The sequence below is a fragment of the Agelaius phoeniceus genome, chromosome 18 (genome assembly GCF_051311805.1).
Source record: "Agelaius phoeniceus isolate bAgePho1 chromosome 18, bAgePho1.hap1, whole genome shotgun sequence".
In the NCBI taxonomy this organism is placed as follows: domain Eukaryota; kingdom Metazoa; phylum Chordata; class Aves; order Passeriformes; family Icteridae; genus Agelaius; species Agelaius phoeniceus.
Genome location: NC_135282.1, coordinates 7,892,271 through 7,910,834, shown reverse-complemented (window position 1 = coordinate 7,910,834; position 18,564 = coordinate 7,892,271). Strand labels below are relative to the sequence as shown.

At 43.2% G+C, this 18,564-nt stretch overlaps 1 protein-coding gene across 1 annotated transcript; it reads right to left on the bottom strand.

Annotated features, from left to right (window-relative positions):
• Positions 1-12,523: 12,523 nt before the first annotated feature.
• Positions 12,524-16,271, bottom strand: CLDN5 (claudin 5). The gene has a single exon (XM_077187701.1). It carries the CDS (start codon positions 16,102-16,104, stop codon positions 15,454-15,456), a length of 651 nt encoding a protein of 216 aa, XP_077043816.1. The 5' UTR covers positions 16,105-16,271; the 3' UTR covers positions 12,524-15,453.
• Positions 16,272-18,564: the final 2,293 nt, after the last annotated feature.

The window sequence follows — 18,564 nt, the reverse complement described above, 5'->3', positions numbered from 1 at the left end:
TTTTTCCCAGGATCTGCTGGAAATGCCCAGAATGCTTTTGTAAATTTTAGAGTTGATCAGCTGTTGAACTGATTCCCAGGTCATCCACATGTTGCCATAAATCAGTCAGTCCACACTCAGTCAGGAGTGTGGAACCCTGTGTAAAAAGAAAGTTATTAAATCTACATGGACACCTGAAGGAGTCTCTGCCAATAGATAAAAATTTGGCATGTCAGCATTTTACAATGTGGGCAATAGAATCCAAGGCTCCTTATGTGGTTTATTTTAGGCTACAGAATTTGTTGGTTAATATATTAATGCTACCTAGAGCATAATTGTGTGAAGAGATTGCAAAGCAGTTTCATTCAGCAGCAATAACTTAATGGTTTGAGTGGCCCATTGAAATTTGTGTAGATTGGGTAAAATGGTCACTTAACATCTCTGCCTGAAGAGATAATTATGCTTTTGATTGATTATCCCAAACAGAAATTGTGGCTCTAAGACTCATTTTGAAATAGAGCACTGAGAAATCAGCTTACCCTCTGAAATGTACAGTCATATTCCACCTAGCCATGTCTGAATGCAAATAGAAACATTCCCTAAGGATTATACTGTAGCTGCAGTAACTCTTCCAGTGTTTGCTTGCTGTTATAGCAGCCTCCTAATCAGTTCTTTAAATATTTCTGCTGCTGCTAATCTGAGAACAATAGCAGTATAAAACAAATCCCTTAAAATGTTTTAGTTTTCCTTTAACAAAATAAAATCCTTAAATACCAAAGTACTGAAGCAGCTGAACAAGCTGATTTATGCCATTCCTGCTCAGTGATTCATGGCTGGGTTCTTTATGGAGTGATAAATTTAAACATAATTGGAATTGCACAGTAAGGACCTGATTTGATTTGAATTGAAGTGAATCCTCTTTCATGAAAGAATTGTGGTGACTTAATAGACTTGTACTTACCAATATCAAGGTTGCTTATTGGATAAGAATTCTTACCTACTTTCTTATTTCTCTTTAGGAGAAAAAATGAATGAATGTTACAGCTTCCTTGTATGAAAAACCTACAGAGTCTGTGCCAGTTTGACTGTGGCAATAACAGCCACAGGGGGAGGCCAGTGGGCTTTGCTCAGTTCTTGGCCTCTAATGTCAGAAGTAGGTGCTGGGGAAGGGCAGAGAAACAAAGCAGCTGCATTTGATGCTTCCTTCCAGACACAAACAAGTGCTGGCCCAGTCCTTGTGCCCAAGGCATCCTGAGCCAGGTGAGGTTTCTGTGTGTTTGGTCACTGTCAGTGATTATCTGGGAATCTGCATTCACTTCCTCCTGGATCCTTGCAGAATTCTGCCCTGTGCAGTGTTTTGTGGTGAGCAGATCTGCAGCACAGCTAGATATTGGGTGAAAAACTAAACCCTATGGAACAGTGTAATAGTGCTGGTTGCTCTTATTAATGGAAGTTCAAATCTCTACAATGATTTCTAAGCAAATTATTTTGCAAACATTCATTATTTTTACTTGCTATTGTAAAACCTTTTGTAAGAAAGGACAGAAAATATTCCTGGCTTGAATATTGGGAGATATTAGGGGATTATGCCTTGATCTACAGGAGTATGTATGTTTATCATCAGACTTTTATGCTTTGGTGCTTAGATGAAAATACAGTTGGTCCTACATCAATAGGGGCTCTAGCTCATGAGCCATATCAAATTTAGCTGCAGTACCTGCTCTTTCTTCCCACTCTTCCCTGTGACTACTCCCTTAGAGCCTACTGCTCTGCTGCTATGGCAGAAGCAATAAATCAGAGGTATTTCAGAATCTGAGGGTTTTAGCTGCTCTATCAGCAATTTGAGTTTATATTAGTAAGTAACAATCATCACTTGTAAACCTGATAGAATCTGAGGCAGCCATTGCAGCCTTAAAATGCTGAATGGTTTGCAGGAGAGCTGTTTGACTGTTCAGTTAAATCCCATGTACTCTAGAGAACTGAGGCAGGAGAAGAACCTTAGAATTGTCATGTTTGATCATCTTTCATGCTTCAGTTTCACTTTTTCCACTCCTGTTTTCAGGACAACATTTCCAGTGCTCATCTGTCCAGAAATACAAGAGAAATAAAACTTTACATCACTCTAATCACTGGTCTGGAGCACCCCAGTTGTAAAGTCCAGAAGAGGAAGTTTTAAAATCAGTCTCTTTTGTACAGCAGCTCTTTGAAGACAGTTTTGTGGTGTTGAATTGGCCTCTCAGGGTGTGATGACTTGTAAAGAGGGGAGAAGTACAGAGCAGTATTTATTAAAAAGGAAATGTAGTAATCACAAGTGGGGAAGAATCAAAACATAAAACACCAGGACTGTTCTCACGGTAATAAACAGCATCATTTCTTGATTTTATGGGTACATCTGTCAATCAATGGGTTGGATTCCCTCGTAGAAGGAATATTCTTGAGAACATTCCTCTGAAATTTCCTTTGTGAATAAGTCTGGCTTGAGGGAAAGAAAGCAGTGAAATGTTTGTTTCTTTAAACGGAAAAATTGAAATCCCTCTTGGCACTTGTGTACCATTGTTGGCTTCAAGGTGGTACTAAAAGTTCCCTTGGAGCAGATTCAAGAGCTGAAAAATATGCTGCCCAGGGTGGAGCTCAAAAATGCCACCTTTATGTACAAGCATTTGGGTTATAAACACAGACTTAGCAGGAAATATTGCAGAACATTCACTAGGGAAAGAAAATTGTGGGAGCTTTTTATTTCAGACTGGGTGCCATTCTTTTAAAGCATTTGAGTTTTGATTTTTGGCATTCAGAAGGTGGCAGAATTAGAGAAGATGCACAAAGGTCAAACATGTTGAAAATAGGCAAGAGATCCCTAATTTCATGCTACCTAAGCTCATGCCATCCCTGGGTCTGACAGAGCAGAGAATGGGGGTTCCCCAGTCACTGCTGCTGGGTGATAAAATCATTTTGGCTTCCTCTGCCCCCTCGAGGCACTTGTGGCTGCTGGTTCTTATCCTGGCATGTGTTACCTTGACTTGCTGTCTGCTCCATGGTGTGCATCTGGGCAATGCACTAAAATCTCAATAGCCAGAGATAAAGACTTGTCTGGCAATTTGATATCACAACAAGCACTCAGCAGAGTTGCTGATGCATGATATTCTCAATGAGCTGAAGGCTCACAAGTCATTCTGAAACCAGAATTCAGACCAATCCTGTAGGAATTTATGGGCAAGCCTAATCATATCTTATGAACTAAACTAAGGTAAAATGTGTACAGAAGCTGTATCAAAACATAGTTCCTTCCAGTGCTGGATCTCAGGTTATTTTATTAAGAGAACAGGGGATTTTTTTTTTTTTTAATCCTTGGTTCAACAGCATCCTTCTCTGAAGTCTTTGCCACCTGCTTAAGAGCTGTTGATGACTTTTCTGGGTATTCCTTCATGTTAATGACTAGGTTGCCTATGTTAGACAAGCACCATGACATTCTGGGTCCTTTGTTTTCTTTTCAAAACCAGTTTTAATTTAGATTATTCCTTTCTGGCCCTTGCAAAAGAGATAATACTCCCTTACAACAAAAGGGTGCTGTCTTTTATAGCACTTAGAGTCACCTCTTATTGCTGCAGCTTGTCTGTTTGCAGTCCCTTTGGTGTTGGTGTCTCTTTCCACTGTTTAGCTCAGTGGAATTTACTTTCATTTAATCATTCATTTGCAGCATGTCAGTGGAAAATCGGAGGTACCTGCCATTGAATTGGAAACAATTCACAGGGACAGTCAGCTCTTAGTATGTTTTTATTTGCTGAAAGGAGTCACCAAGGGGCTCTCAAAATAAATATGCCATTAATAATGATCTGCTGTCTGATCTGAAAGTCTAACTGGATCAGTAGCCTAGAAGGAAGAGGCACTTAAAATGGTATTTTCTTTAAAAACTGCTGTGGTTAGTGAAGTAATTCAGGACTCAAATAGCAAGAATACAGCATGCACTGGATCAAGCATGGTCTGAGCTCTGAGATTACCTTCTGGGGCCCTGGCTAAGTTCCTCATCTGAGACCATGTGCTGACCAAAATGTCCCCATCCCTATGTACAGGATGACATTCATCTTTTAAGAAATTAGCATTATACATTTTTTTTCCTGAGGCTGCTGTGCTTCCTTCAGGGAAACTTCTTTTAACTGGACAGGGATTTGCTACATCATATGGAAGCTGTTAAAATTAATTTTAAAAAAATTTAAAAAATGGTCCTCTCCAAACAGTTCTGGGCTTTTCTGGTGGTAACTGTTAAGTTCAGAGAAACTCAAAAGAGTCTTTGGCCATATCACTCATGAGGGGGCAGACTGTCTTGGGAGATTTTTTTCACAGGATCTCAAACTTGAAAAGCTGTTGCCCTACCAATGGAAATAAGATCTCAACAGCTGCAGAACTAGTGCTGTAATATAATTCTGCAACCTGATCCTTTAGCTGAGAACTCTGGTGTTTCATGGTACCATTTGGTTTGTGTCACACTGCCCAAATAATTGCCTTCCAAACAGAGCCAGGGCTTGTTCAGTGTTTCATTTACACTGTCCATGCTTGCCTCAATTACACAGTCATTGCTTACTAGGTTAAATCAATATCCAGTTTTCAGATATATCCAGATTTCTAGTAATCCTGTTTTGTCTATAACTGAGAGTTCAGGTCTATCTAGTACCAGACCAGATTACCACCCAACACTGTTTGTGGGATTTTCCTTGGGAAGTTTAAGATGTTCCCTGTCATCTCAAGCTTTACTTTCTCACTTGCCAAAATCTTCATGGCTGAAAATATTTTCTACTTTAAAAATATAAAACCTGGTATGCTCTTCATTATTTATAGCTCTTGTCAGTAACATGCATTACCCTCCAGGGTTAATGGCTCTGCAAGTGTGTGCTATCAGAACAGCACCATTTCTGCACTGTGTAAAAGTTACATTTTGAAAAATTGAGCACAATCCTTTAAAGACCTGTATGCACATATTGTAAAGCATTTGTGGAATTTCCCAGACATGTCTGTTCTAGGGAGGGAAATGCTGTTCCCCTAAAACATTCTAAGGAAAAGCCAAACCACCCTGCAGTTTTTCCTTTCTGTCTGCCTGTTTTCTCCCCTTGTGAGATTTATCTGCCTCTAACATTAAGCAAAACCCATTCTTCCTACCAAAGGACTGAATCTCCCTGCAGTGTTTAGGTTTCTTTATCCTGTTATTGGGCTGCAGTTTGTTCACACCCACAAAAACAGCGTACATGGGGCTGGATTTGGTTACCTGCTTTGCAAATCCAGTGTGTGCTGTTTCATGAACATGAAGAAGGGGAAGAGTATTGTTTTTTCAGCTGGTTCCACTTGCTGTGTAGCCATGTAAGTAGATTAGCTGATATCAGTGTTAAGGACAGAGTAGTTAAAACAATAACTTAATGAACATATCCTTTTTATGAGACTTTTTCCTTGTAAAAGCTACTGAATTCTGACTCATTTTTCTGACTCATAGTGAATTGCTGGCTCCTGTTGTAGAATATCCTCTTAGAAAAGTCTCTGAGTGTAGTATGCTGTGTCAAAGGGACAGAGCTTTCCAACTGCTGCATACAAAACTGAGAAGGGGACCTGAAAAGGACTGAAAATGACAGGGTGAAGTACAAAAATAGAAAATAAGGAACCGAGAGGAAAAGAGAGACTGAGTAACAATAGAGGGTCAGCAGTAAATCCGGTTTGCCTTTCTAGCTCAGGAAGGTGTCTTGGAATCTGTGTTTCAGGGCACCCACTGGGTGGTCACCAGAGCTCTTTGAGTGTGTGAAATGAAATGGAAAACAATAGCTCAGCAGCAATTGCTTTTTTCCCTCTGATGAGGTGTTCCTTGAATTGCCAGCACGACTCCTGCTTGATTTAGCAGTGAATGCAGGCAGGCATTTCCTGAAGCAACAGCACTGTTAGAAATGCAAAGGGAGAGGGAAAGGGAATAGGATACAGGAGAGTGTCCCACTAAACTGTCTGTGCAACAAAAGGGAGGAGGAAATGTAGCACAGCTGCACAGGGGTCATCTACCCAGTCTGAAAACCCTCATCTCATTCTACAAATAGGTGATAGGAGCCAACAAGATCTCTTTGAAAGAGATCTACCTTTTTGGAATGCTTAGTAGTTAAAGCCAGCTTTGTTATCTTACTGACTTGTCTTCTTTTTATTTAAACTCATCTAATAAACTCTCAACTACCTCAATTCTCATGGGGAATTTTTGCCAGTAAATGTAGATATTGTTTGTGTTCTAGCCCAATCTGACAGTCTCTGTGTATGTATATATCTGCTTACTCATCTGTTCCGTTATCTCCAAATAACCAAGAAATTATTCCTTTCAGAAAGGGTATCCTCTCTGAGCCTTTCAAAGGTACAAATACAGTGTATGGCTCCAAGAGTACTGCACTGACTTGGCAGAAACTATTCAAGAATCACTGCTGCCCCTCCTCCTCCCTGATTACAGCCCTTAGGAAAGAAATGTGATGACTCCTCATTTTTTTGTTATTCAGCACATATTTGTGATCTTTTCTTTCATTAAACTTTGTATTTCCTCTTTGCCTCACCTTCTTACTTCATTAGGATGGATGTTAGAGAGCACCTCATGCAAATGGATGGGGAGACCCAAAAGGACATTACTGTGACAGATTACTTAGTTATTACCTAAGCAGTATTTAGTCTCATCTCATGCCTTTATATTTAGTCACTTGTGCTGGTTTTTATCCAGTGTCCAATTGCTCATTTTAGTTCTCTCATTAGTTTTTAGAACAAAAAAATCTTGTACATTGCTGAGATCAGTTTTAAACCCTCCCACTGTTCAGGGCATTCACCACCTTACCAACACACATATTATGTGTACTATTTTCTAGTCTGTTAAAAAATCTTTTCCTATTGTACTTTCAGCTTGGGTACAACCTGAAACAAAGTTAATTGTAGTTCTACATTTACATTTTAAGTTAACTGAGCTCTTTAGTTTCTGCTTCTGCCCTGGATATGTTCAATTCCATTTCCAGGCTCTATTCCTGTTAACTGTTTATCAGTGTGCAGTGTCTGTGCTTTCACTGTCACCTCAGACTCTCAGTTTGGTGCCTACAGCAGAGTGAGGTCTTACCCCACTTTGCTCATTATAAAGCACTAAGATTATGTCTTTCCTTTTTCTTCCTCTGAGTTAGACCCCTCTGTTTGACTCAAACTTCCTTGCAAGGTCACAAAGTGAAGTTTCACAGCAGTTTAAGAGCTCCTGCATCCTGCCTGCCCATGTTGTGAGGCCAGGCCAGACCTAAGACCTTTTGGTTCAGGAAAAGGATGGCAGTTTGCCCTTCCTTCACAATCTGAACTCCTGTGTAGCAACAGGTGTTAAAACTGAAATTCTCAATTTCTTATTGTGACATGAGTTAGATTTCAGTAACTATATTGAGAAAAACCTTGGTCTTAAAATTTAGCTCCCCCTCCCAGCCTATCTTTGAAGTGGGCTTTGTTTACAGCAAGCCAGTGTTGAGTGGAGTTTTTACCAGTGGAGTTCATTGCAATCTGCCAGAGGCCATTTCTGCAAGGCTGTGAATACATTTTGCAGAGAGAAAGAAGGAAAAAATCTCCAACCTTGTGAGAGAGGCAGGAGAAAAGGGGATTGCTCTTCCCATCACCAATGCTCAGGCTTTAGGACAGATGTCAGTAATGGCTTCAGAGTGTGAAATGACCCACACAGCATCCAGGTATGAAATCAGGACTGCTGTAATGAACTAAAAGTGCAGGTTCTAAAGAATGTAATCAGCTCTTCAGGAATCTGGGCAGGATGCCATGGGTAATAGCTTTCCTTTTAGGAGGGACACTGTAATGATGATATGGATGTCTTAAATAGTTGTGGTCATTAATAACCCCAGGTAGACAAGAAATCTCTTTTAATATTATCCAAACATCAGCATTTTACCCCTAGAGTCTCATGTGCTATTGGCTTCTGGGAATATCCACTATCTATAGCTGCAGAATAACTGCTTTAATGATGTCTTTGTTTAGTTTCTTCCTAATGGAATTCCCACCCAATGGAACTCTTCTCTTTCTCCAAACTGCTGCCCAATCCACATTGTTAAAGCAGACAAAGATTATCTCTATAGGGAAACTAGTTCCATATGTCTGAAAAGGGACATTACCATGTCACTTTCTGAAAAGGGACATTACCACATCACTTTCTGAAAATCTGAAACTCCTCTTCCATAGCACAAGCTGTGGGAGTTAAGATTTTATAAAATTGATAAGTATTTGGGTGCATGGATATTCTCAACTGATCAGACAAGAAAATCAGGAGAAAACAGGACAGCCTAAAAATAATTTAGGGGTTCAAGAACATAATGGAATTCAAGTAGATGTTAAATTTTTAAAACTTGCCTTGCATGTCAACATTTTGAAATGTCAACAGTATAACAAAAATAAAGTAGATGTAAACAGTGAAATGTATTATGTTGCTTGGATCTTGGCAGTCACTTCCAATGAAATAATAGCAGGAAATTATAGAGGAAAAAAATGGTGAAATCATTCTGTAGTCATTGGGTATTCATGTGAGTCTTCTGTGTCGAGATAACACTTGGGTTTATTTGTATTATAGAATGAAAGATTGCTGTTATAATTGGAAACTGTTAAAGGTTTTGTAGCTCAGGCTAAAGGTTATCCAGGCTGCTGCAGCAGATATCCTAATTCTAACAAAAGATATACAATAAGGACAGAACGTTATAACTGAAAGAGTAATCTAAAAATATACATAGTGCAAGAATTCTGCCGTGCTAGGCGCTTGTTAGAGGTGATAAGAAATGGTGATTGTTGGTTTTTGTCCCAATTCTTCAAATATGTGAAGGTAATTATTGAAAGTGACAAATATTGAAAGTGAATCCTACCATTTTGAGATTTCACATATGTTCTTGTCAAGCAGTGCCTATTTTTCTTTCCTGAGTGATCTTTTGTGCCCAAGCCTAAATTCTCTTAAGGTTTAACCTTCTGTGGAAGTGTTCTGATAACAAACACAGTTAATGCTAATGAGTTATGTATGAGTGTAATGGAGGGGAATCAGTTCAGTGCAGAATGTGTTTGAGGGTGGGAACAGAGCCCAGAGGTACCCACATATGGTTAAATTAATGGTCACAGTACCTGGCATGGGATCAGGAGGAATGTCACTCTGAGCTCTGTCAGCTAACCTGCTTTGTTGAAACTTTAGGAATATACACAGCTGAAACCCAATGCATTTAACATTGAAACCCAATGCATCTAACATTGCAAACCCATGCATTTAACATTGCAAGCTATTTTTGCTACCAGATTAAAATTGTTGTTGTGGGATCTGTGTGCATCTCCTAGCTTTTAGTGCATTTGTTCAACCCATAAAAATCTTCTGCTTATCTTAAAAAAGCCCAAAATGTTCCACAGCTGGTGCTAAAGACCTAGAATGTGCACATGTGTAACTTACCTCCTTGCAGGACATAGCCAGCAATGAGAGATGCACAGGATGATACAACTGGCACAGAGTTCACAGCTTGCTCACTGGATCAGAGTCATTTTGAGAGGGTTATCTGTTGTTTGCCTGGAAAAATCAGCTATTTTAAACATTTACTTTTGTTCTCCGCTGTAAATAAACATGAGCAGGCTTAATCTCATCTGTTTTGTTTGTGTACACCAGAGCACCTCCCTGGGCCATGCAAACTCTGCCTGGCTGGTGCAGCCTGGAGGATCCACTAGAAGGGAACATCCCTGGATTTTGAGCTGAGGTGTAGTAAGGAATGGATTCACTGCTATTGCTGTACATTAGAGGACTGAGGCACTTCATCATGCCTGAACTAAGGCTATTTTTTTCCAAAAGGAGTAACTTGTGTGGATGTCCTATCAACTGGGCTTCAGGAACACCTTGTACCTGCTCTGAATACCCTGCCAGCTGCTGCCAGGGCTTTAGTCAATGTGAGTAGCTTTTACCATTCAAGATGCTCTAATGAGGATCAGAGTAAAGGATGCAGCTTATTTTATTTTCTGCCTGATTTTCTAGATGGTCGAAGTCCTTCTGTACTGGGTATTGGAGGTGGTCTTGTTGTTTACTCTCCATTATTAATGTAAGGAGATTTGTGTGTCGTGTTGAAAAGGCTGTGGCTCGTGGAGTGAGGTGTTTCCCTTTTTATTTTTCTTTTGTAGACCAAACCAGCTGGATAGTAGTCTCAAGGTTCATTCTTCTTTTGCTTTAATCAGTGCTGTATGTACAGTACCCCATGCTGGATGATTCTATTGTTCTTAAATCAAAAAGCTAATGCCAGTAGTTCAGTTAATGCACCAGTTAATTCTTGTCAGGATGGTTCACATCCAGACTCACTCATATATTCATTTTCCTGTACCACTTTCAAAACACACACTGATGCTGATGAGTATTTTCACATTTTAAGTGGTAAAGTTTGTGTGATTTGATCCCCCCTAATTCTGAGCTTATTTGGGTACAACAACCAGCAACCCAAACCACAGGTGGAGTTTCTGAGAGGCAAAGCTCTCCCTCAGGGCAGCAGATGAGTGGCCAGGGAGCAGCATGAGGAGAAGACTGGCAGGAGCCCTGGGAGATGCCTTCAGCACAACATTTGTGTTTCCATGCTGAGTCCTACTGCTCCTTACCTTTCTCTGATTTTGGGTTGAATCCACGTGGTGAGATTTGGAAGGAGGGGAAGCTCAGTGTTGTAACAAAATCCCAAAATGGCACAGACAAAGGACACTGCTGAATTGATTCATGATGTCTCAATCTGTGCTTAAGAAAAAGGTGAAGCAAGTCTTGTGTATCCAAGCAACTGTAAAGCCTTCACTGTTGCCATAGGAGGTTTTATCAGTGATGCAATCATTGAAATTCTCCTTTTCTTCTAATTGAGGGTAGTAGTAGGTAGAAGAAGGAGGTTTCTAAACAGACCCTATTGCTGCAGAGACAGCAAGGAACAGTCTGGAGCAGTGACACACACGGACACAAACCAAGGTCTGATCAAAATAAAAATGGTAGAAGTCAGTCATGTCCAAAATATAAATATTAGAAACTCCTGAGGCTTTGCTTGTGGAATGATTTGTCTTTTCACAATCAGGCTACAAGTAAAACAAATGCAGTATTTGACCTGAAAAGAGAATTCACCTTCTCTCACCCAATTAATTTAATACAGCAGGAATATTTGTTATGTCTTAGCAAGCAGACTTACAAAAGAAAATCCTCAAACATGTGTGCTTAATTAATGATTTTCTTCTTCGGTGCACACACAAAAGGGGTGCATTGTGGGTACCATCTGATGCTGAATACTGCCTTAATATATTGTTCAATATATGTATGAATATGGCACTTACATGTGGCATATGGCTCCTGACAGGCAGGACTATCTTTTAGCATTACAGATATATGGATGAGTTGGAGGAGACTGCTTTTGGGGTTTAAAGATGGCCAAGGAAAAAGAACAAATTCCTTGCATAATATTTGATCACAGAATAGATTTTAAATAAAAATCTGAAATTGCACTGCTTTCTCACTTCAAGAGTAAAATGTTTTGTATGTTTCAAAGAGCAGATGCCCAACAAACATCTTTGTACAGGAAAAGGAAATATTTCCTTAAACATCCTGCAGCAAATGTGACTGATTGAGCTTCCTTTTTCCCCTGCCTGGTGCATTTCCCTTCTTTGCACAGACAGGATCTAACCAGATTTGCAGGGTATGAACTGCAGGTTACTTTCAAATTCATAACTATGAAATGGTTCGTTTAGCAGGACAAAGGCCAAGCTGACAGACACCCTCTTTCCAGCTCAGCATGTGCATAGCAATGGGAGGGTGGCAAGGAGCTTTTGTTAATCTCAACCGAGCTGGCAAGTATGCTGCAAAATGAAGGCTTTGAAGATGTTTTTTCTTCATTTTTAAAGTAACAGTTTGTTAGAACAAAGCTTGAAAATCTTGAAAGAAAAAAAAAATCTACAAAATATTGAATGTCCTCCCTGGCAGTCATAGGACTTAAGCAAATTTCTCCACTAGCAATTAGTCTGTATAAATTACTTAACAAGTTTTTATTGGGTTTGGGTTGTGGGTTTTTTTGGGTTTTTTTTAGGTTCTGTTCTGCTGCATCTGTGAAAATGTTTTTCCCCAGCTTGAATGCACTTTTGGAAAAAAAGAAATGGTTGGCAGAAACAATTAGGGTATCAGGTCAGGTTGGGGTGATCCAAGCAGCAGGATTTTTTTTCCTTTTAGTTTAAATGTATAAAAATTGAAAGCTTTAAAAGCTTCATGCTTAGAGCTGTTCCCAAAATAGCTGGGACTCACACTCCACTTCCTAATGTGCTCACAGCACAAGACCAGCTGCTGCTACTTGCTCTCTTTTGTCTGAGGCTTCAGTGGAGAGCTGAGGTGCTGCCTGCTCTGCTCTGCAAGGGAGCAGCCCTTCCTTCGTCCACAGGGGCGACCCAGCTCTCCTCCCCAGAGCCAGCCCAGGTGATTTCCCTCTGGGCACCAATATCACATCCCACCTTCCTGAGCCCAAACAATCCAGTGGCTTTCACAAAACACAGTGACTCTGTTCAGGGATTGGTTTACATGGTTTTATTTTTATGCGAAATCATAAATACAAAATAAAAATAGTAAACAAGTGCTATAGATTTATCTTTTCATTGGGATGAGGTTCAGACCTGATCCTGAGCACTTCCAAGGTTTTAAATTCAGGACTAGATCTTTGTTCTTAGAAAAAAAATCATAGCAGAAACCAGCTTAGACTTTTACCCTGAAGCCAGTGACATCAGTAACAGCATTCTGTCAGGTTATCTTTTAAAGCACAGCAACAACTAAGGACACTGAAGGATGAGATTAAATATAAAAATATTTTTTTAAATGGGCTCCACTTCCTGCAAGTATTGTTGGGTGCTGCCCCACTGATCTCGGGCACAAGTTACAGTTTTGGTAGGATGATGCTGTGTTTAGTAGCACATGCACAGTTAGCACTGGCTTCTTCCAAGAGATCTTTCTGTCTAAGTTTTTCAGATTTTGGTTATAAGAGGATCCAGCCCTGCCTCGATTCAAGAAATTTGGCTTATTAAAATTCCCTTCTAAGGCATTGGTTTCCCCTCCTCTCCCAAAGACACCAGTTTTGATTTGAAATGCTACTGATGGATTGTCCAGGACCATTTCATCTTTTGGTCAGACCCCAAACTCTGCAGCACTTCTGAAGGCTCTACTGTTCAGAGACAATGCAGACATTTTTGTCAGTGGGTTTTACTTCTTCAACTTGAGACAAAAGAGAGCAAGGTCCAGGATTTGGGCTGATATCTGTGGGCTCATTTGCTAGACACCAGAGAGCTGAGTGAGGGTGAGTGACAAATACAGCAGGATGTTACACTTTGAAACAAAGTAGTCATGAAATAAAGGCACCAAACCATATAACAAGCCAACTTTGGTAGATTTCTTGCAAAATATATGCCTTTAAATACATTTACAGTTTACAAGGTTACACTGTTTTCAAAAAGTTGCAATGATGAAATATAGAATGTTTCACTCTTGTACCAAAACTACATATCACATCATAAAAACAATATTACAGCTTTTATTTAAATGGAGATGGTATTAGAACTGCACCTCTTTATAGAGCAGAAGTAGTTGTAGACATATTGCTCTGCTTTTGTATTCTCTGATGAGCTCAGACCCCGCTATTTATGTGTTTAAAAAACAAAAGCAGTTATCTTCAAAAAGGTGCTCAATATTCAACATCAAAATTTGCAGGGGCAAGGCTTTAGTCTCTCATTCCAGTTTATGAATTGCTGATACCTCCAGGGTTTTAAGTTTGCTAAGCAAGGCAGGAACAGGGTCAATGTAAATCTGTCAGACTCACAGTTATGGTTTGTCAATAAGTTTGGTGTTACCAGAAAGCTGTAAGAGTTAATGCTCAGGTCAGGTGTGCACTGTATTGCTACATGATTGTGAGGACCCGTGAGGTTGTAGGGTTGATCTCTGAAGAGTATAAACAGCACATTTCCTCCCTAACTCTTGGCAGAAATCTCCTTATGGCAATGTAGATGCTGCCACAGTCAGTAGCATAATCCTGTGTGGATTTACAAATAATTAGATTGAAGGAATATCACACCATCCCGTTAAGCCCCTCCCTTAACAAAGTTTGTCTCTGCAGTGTAAAATGAAAAAGTGTAAGCTAATATCTCAGACTGTGGTGAAATTCAGGAGGTGTTGACCTCACAGAGTTATGTTGCCCAAACCATCTTCCTTCCAGTCTGCAGCGTGTTACTAGGGCAATGCAGAGGAGCTGAGAGCTGTGAGAGTCATGACTTCACAGTTGATCACCTGGTGTAAAGTCTCAGTCAAGATATTTTTGGTAAAATTCTTCTAGCAATTTTTTGCTTCATTTGGTAAATGAAGGAAAGCACGTGTTAAAACCATGGTGGGGAGCCAACCAAGCTCACGTCCAACTGAACACACATTTCAAAACTGGCAGCAAGCAGAGCTTGGCAAGAAGACCACAAAGACATCATTCCCCCCAGCCATCAGTATCTGGGGTGATTTTTATGTTTCCAATCTCCTGTAGTGCAGATGAGAGGAGCAGAGACCCTGCTGGAGCCAGGACATACAGTGATCTCCTAGATTTCTTAATCTAGTCCTTGAATAATTCTGGCAATGAGTTCATATTCAAGTAAAAACAGAGCATAAGCTGAAGAAGAGATGAAGAACCTCAGGAGACAACCTACAATCTGATTTGTACTCCACTAAAGGACAGCAACTACCTGAAATCTCTTTCAAGGTTTCAAATACACACAGACCAATACACTTCACTGAGGAACTGAAACAACTGAAGAAAGTCAAATAACTCTCTCCAAAGAGTTACTGCCTGTGGGATTAAGGACCGAGGTTAGTGTCATGCTTTGGACAGGATCCCTATTTTAATTGCCCGAATAGGTCAAACCCCCCCTTATCAGTCCGAGCGGGAACTGCCAGATGCAGCCTTTGGGGAGAGATGCCGAAGATGCGAAGCTGCTCCTCGGCTCTGGTGCGCACCCGATGCCCGGTCCCGGCGGCCAAGCTGTGCCCCGAGGCACCGGCAGCCACAACGGGGGCAGAGTACTCACAAGTGTCACGGTAACACCGGGGAACGGCCGGGGCCTGCGGCGGGAGCCGGCGGGCAGGCGGCGGCGGCGAAGCCCGGACGGGGCGTCCCGGTAAACGCCGCCGTGACCCGCCGGGGCTCCTCGGTTCCCGACGCTGGTTCGCGGAGGGCTTTGCTCGGCCGGCAGCGCGGTCCGTCAGTACCGGGAGCCGGCGGCGCCGAGCGGAGCGGCCGGACCCGCCGGGGAGCCGGGCTGGAGGGCAGCGGGGCGCTGCCCTGCCTAGGGCCGCCGCTTCACGGGGGTCCCCGCTAAGAAAAGCCTCCAGGCAGGGGAGCGCTGGAGCTCCCCGCAGACGCTCCCGGGCCGCAGCCGTCTGTCCGTGCCCCGCGGGGCCTCGGAGCGGGCCAGCCCCGCTCAGACGTAATTCTTCTTGTCGTACTCGCCGTTGGACGTGGGCCGCCGCGGCGCCGAGTACTTGACGGGGAAGGAGGTCTCGTCGCGCTGGGAGCAGGAGCAGCAGCAGATGAGGCAGCCCCCGAAGAGCAGCAGGGCCGTGGCCGCCCAGCCGATGTAGAGCGCGGCCCCCATCTCCCGCTTCTTGGACGACGGCACGCTGGGGTCGTAGAAGTCGCTGATGACGATGTTGGCGAACCAGCAGAGCGGGATGAGGACCAGGACCCCGCAGAGGATGTAGATGGCCCCGCCGGCGATCACGATGCGGGACTTCATCTTGCCGGGCCGTATGCAGTTGGTGCACTGCGCGCCCACCACGGTCACCAGCAGCGCCACCAGCCCCAGCAGCGCCACGATGACGGTGAGCGCCCGGCCCGCCTGCACCTCGGCCGGCAGCGCCAGGATGGAGTCGTACACCTTGCACTGCATCTGCCCCGTGCTCTGCACCGCGCAGCTCATCCACAGCCCTTCCCAGATGGTCTGCGCCACCACGATGTTCCCGCCGATGAAGGCCGACACCTGCCACATGGGCAACCCGCAGGCCACGATCACCCCCACCCAGCCCAGGATGCCCAGTCCAAGCCCCAAAATTTCCACCGCCGCCGAAGTCATGCTGCTGCCACCGCTGTCCCACGGGCTCCGCAGGAAGGAAGGCGCGGCGGGTCTGCTCCGCTGCCCCGGGTGGCTGCCGAGCCGGCTCTGAGCGCCGCGGCCGCGGGCAGGGCTATTTGAGGAGCCGCGGGGCGCCCGCCCTCCTCCCCCGGCCCGCCCGGCCCGGCCCTGCCGGGCAGCAGCACCGCCCGCCGCGGGCCGGGGCCGGGGGCGGGTGTCCGGCCCTCCCTCCCGCTCGGGGGTCCCCACCGGAGCCAGGAAACTTCGCTCTGCTCTTCCCGGCACCCTGCTCCGGGAGGAGCTCGCAGGGACGCTGCCCGTTCCCAGTTAGGCATGGGGCGGGAGGCATCTCTTCTCGGATTTCGGCTGCTTAAATTCCTTTTAGTGCCGTTATCTGTGAATTTCCTATTTACTGATAAAGTCCGCAGCCAGACCTTCAGAGAGGTCTTGCCAATACAGGCACCCAGCAGTGTGAAAGTCCTGGTTATCGGAGTCTAATTGATCATTTTTCGGAAGACTAAGCACTGATGGACAGGCACAGCTCTCTCCTGCACACTGTGTCAGGCAAATGTAAAAAAACCAGCATCAAACGCTTAGGAACCACCCAAAAACTAGAAGAGCCTTGGATACGGGATCTGCGTGTCACCTGTCAGTACCAGTAGACAGATTTTTAGATAGGTCCATGAAAAATAACTGCTCTTAGCTTACACCAAGCATGAAACTGTTTGCTCTGATTCTGGAGCCAAGAGCAAGGTATACAATTTAAACATGTTTTCACAAAGATTTCAAACTTAACTTTATTGTTTTAATTGTTCCAGAACATTTTACTCTTTATGGTAGGTTAAGGAGTTAAATGCCTATGTCAAAACCGCTGTATTTGCAAGAGGTTTTATCATCAGGCCAGGCAAATGTAATCGCTACAGTCTCTTCATGGACCACTGGTGTCCTGGATTGTTATTGAAAGTAGCCTTGTTTCAGCCCCTGCAGCCAGCAGCAGGTCTCAGCCCCCCAAGGCTGGCAGATGCAGGGAGTGTTTGTGGTGTGATTGCTGCAGTTACAGCAGCTGGAGAAAGAGGACAGAACTCATCAGCTGCCTCACAGAACTCACAAGGAGCTGTGCCCCAGTGGCTTTGCACTGGGCGTCTTGAGAAAGGCTTTTTGATTCCAATAGGTTTAAATGTTTTAGACAATATTGAAAGTTATATTCACAGTGATTTTTGAATTGGTTTGACTAGATTTACTCTCAGTTAGCCAAAGTGTCCTTCCAGTGCAGAGGAGACCACAGAGCTGAAAAGAACACATTTCCTGCCCCTGGATAAGAGGTTTTCTCTGTTGTACAAAAATGCACAGCACATCTTGTGGCATGCAGATGTTTGTGATCCAAATCTCAAGACTGATATGAATGCAGCATGAATGGAAAAGTGCACATGTGAGGAAGAAGCAGCAGAAGAAAGACTAAGCAAAGGTTAAAGGAATCACATGGATTGACAGCTGAGGATGTGACTGCTGAAGTAAGAAGCAGCAATGTCCTGTGCACATCCTGACAGGTGACTTCAGCAGAGGACCCCAGTGCAGTAACAGGAGGATGACAACAAGGTCACAGCACACTGAATAAGGCCTTTCACTTCCTTTTTTTAATAACAGAAGATGAACTTTAGCCACAAGACACCCAAAAAAAGAAATATGAGAATATCAGGAGCTTGTGGACCATCGTGGAGTTGGACATGCTGACACATGATGGCTGCAGCCTTTTGATTATCTCTGCCTGAGGAGCTGTAAACAATTGTAGCATGGAAAATGTCTTCCTAACAAAGACTGCCTGGTAAACAGAGCTCAGAGGATTTATCTCCTCTTCCAGTTGTATATAAAATACATACAGTTTACTTCAATTATTCAAAACTGCAAATTCCAGTGTGCAAGTCCAGGAGGAATGTGTGACTGGGGCTGTGCAGTTTGTCAAACTAGGGCTGCTTACAATCACTCAGAAGAGTCCCTGGTGTCAGGGGGAGGAGAATGTGCAAAAAACCCATCCACAGAGACAGAGATATCTCAGAGGTGAACAGGAAGAAACCCAGATCACAGGCTGAAACTGAATAACATCTGTATTTATGATGATAATAATGATTATATAGAAAACAGCACAGAAGAACAATTAAGAAAGGGGGGAGAAATGCCAGTTATCTTAGCCCATAAGCACAGGAAAGCCCCACCCTTGCCACTTGCCCGGGAGCACGGAACTCTGAGTTTCCTTTGATACATGGCCTGTGTGTGCTCCTGTGCTGGCTGGGAGGCACTCAGGGGGCCAGAGCAGCTGCCTGGGTCTTTGGGCTGAGAAGGGAAACCAGCCCATGGCTTGTTTTACCTCTGCAAGCCTCACCCCACCTTCCTTTGCTACCTGTAACCCAGCAACAGATTCCTACAAATCACTTAATCCAAGGCAATTATTTCTCTGGGGAAATA

Excerpts from the sequence above, each read along its gene's own strand:
- CLDN5 (XM_077187701.1), bottom strand. The coding sequence starts at position 16,104 with ATGACTTCGGCGGCGGTGGAAATTTTGGGGCTTGGACTGGGCATCCTG.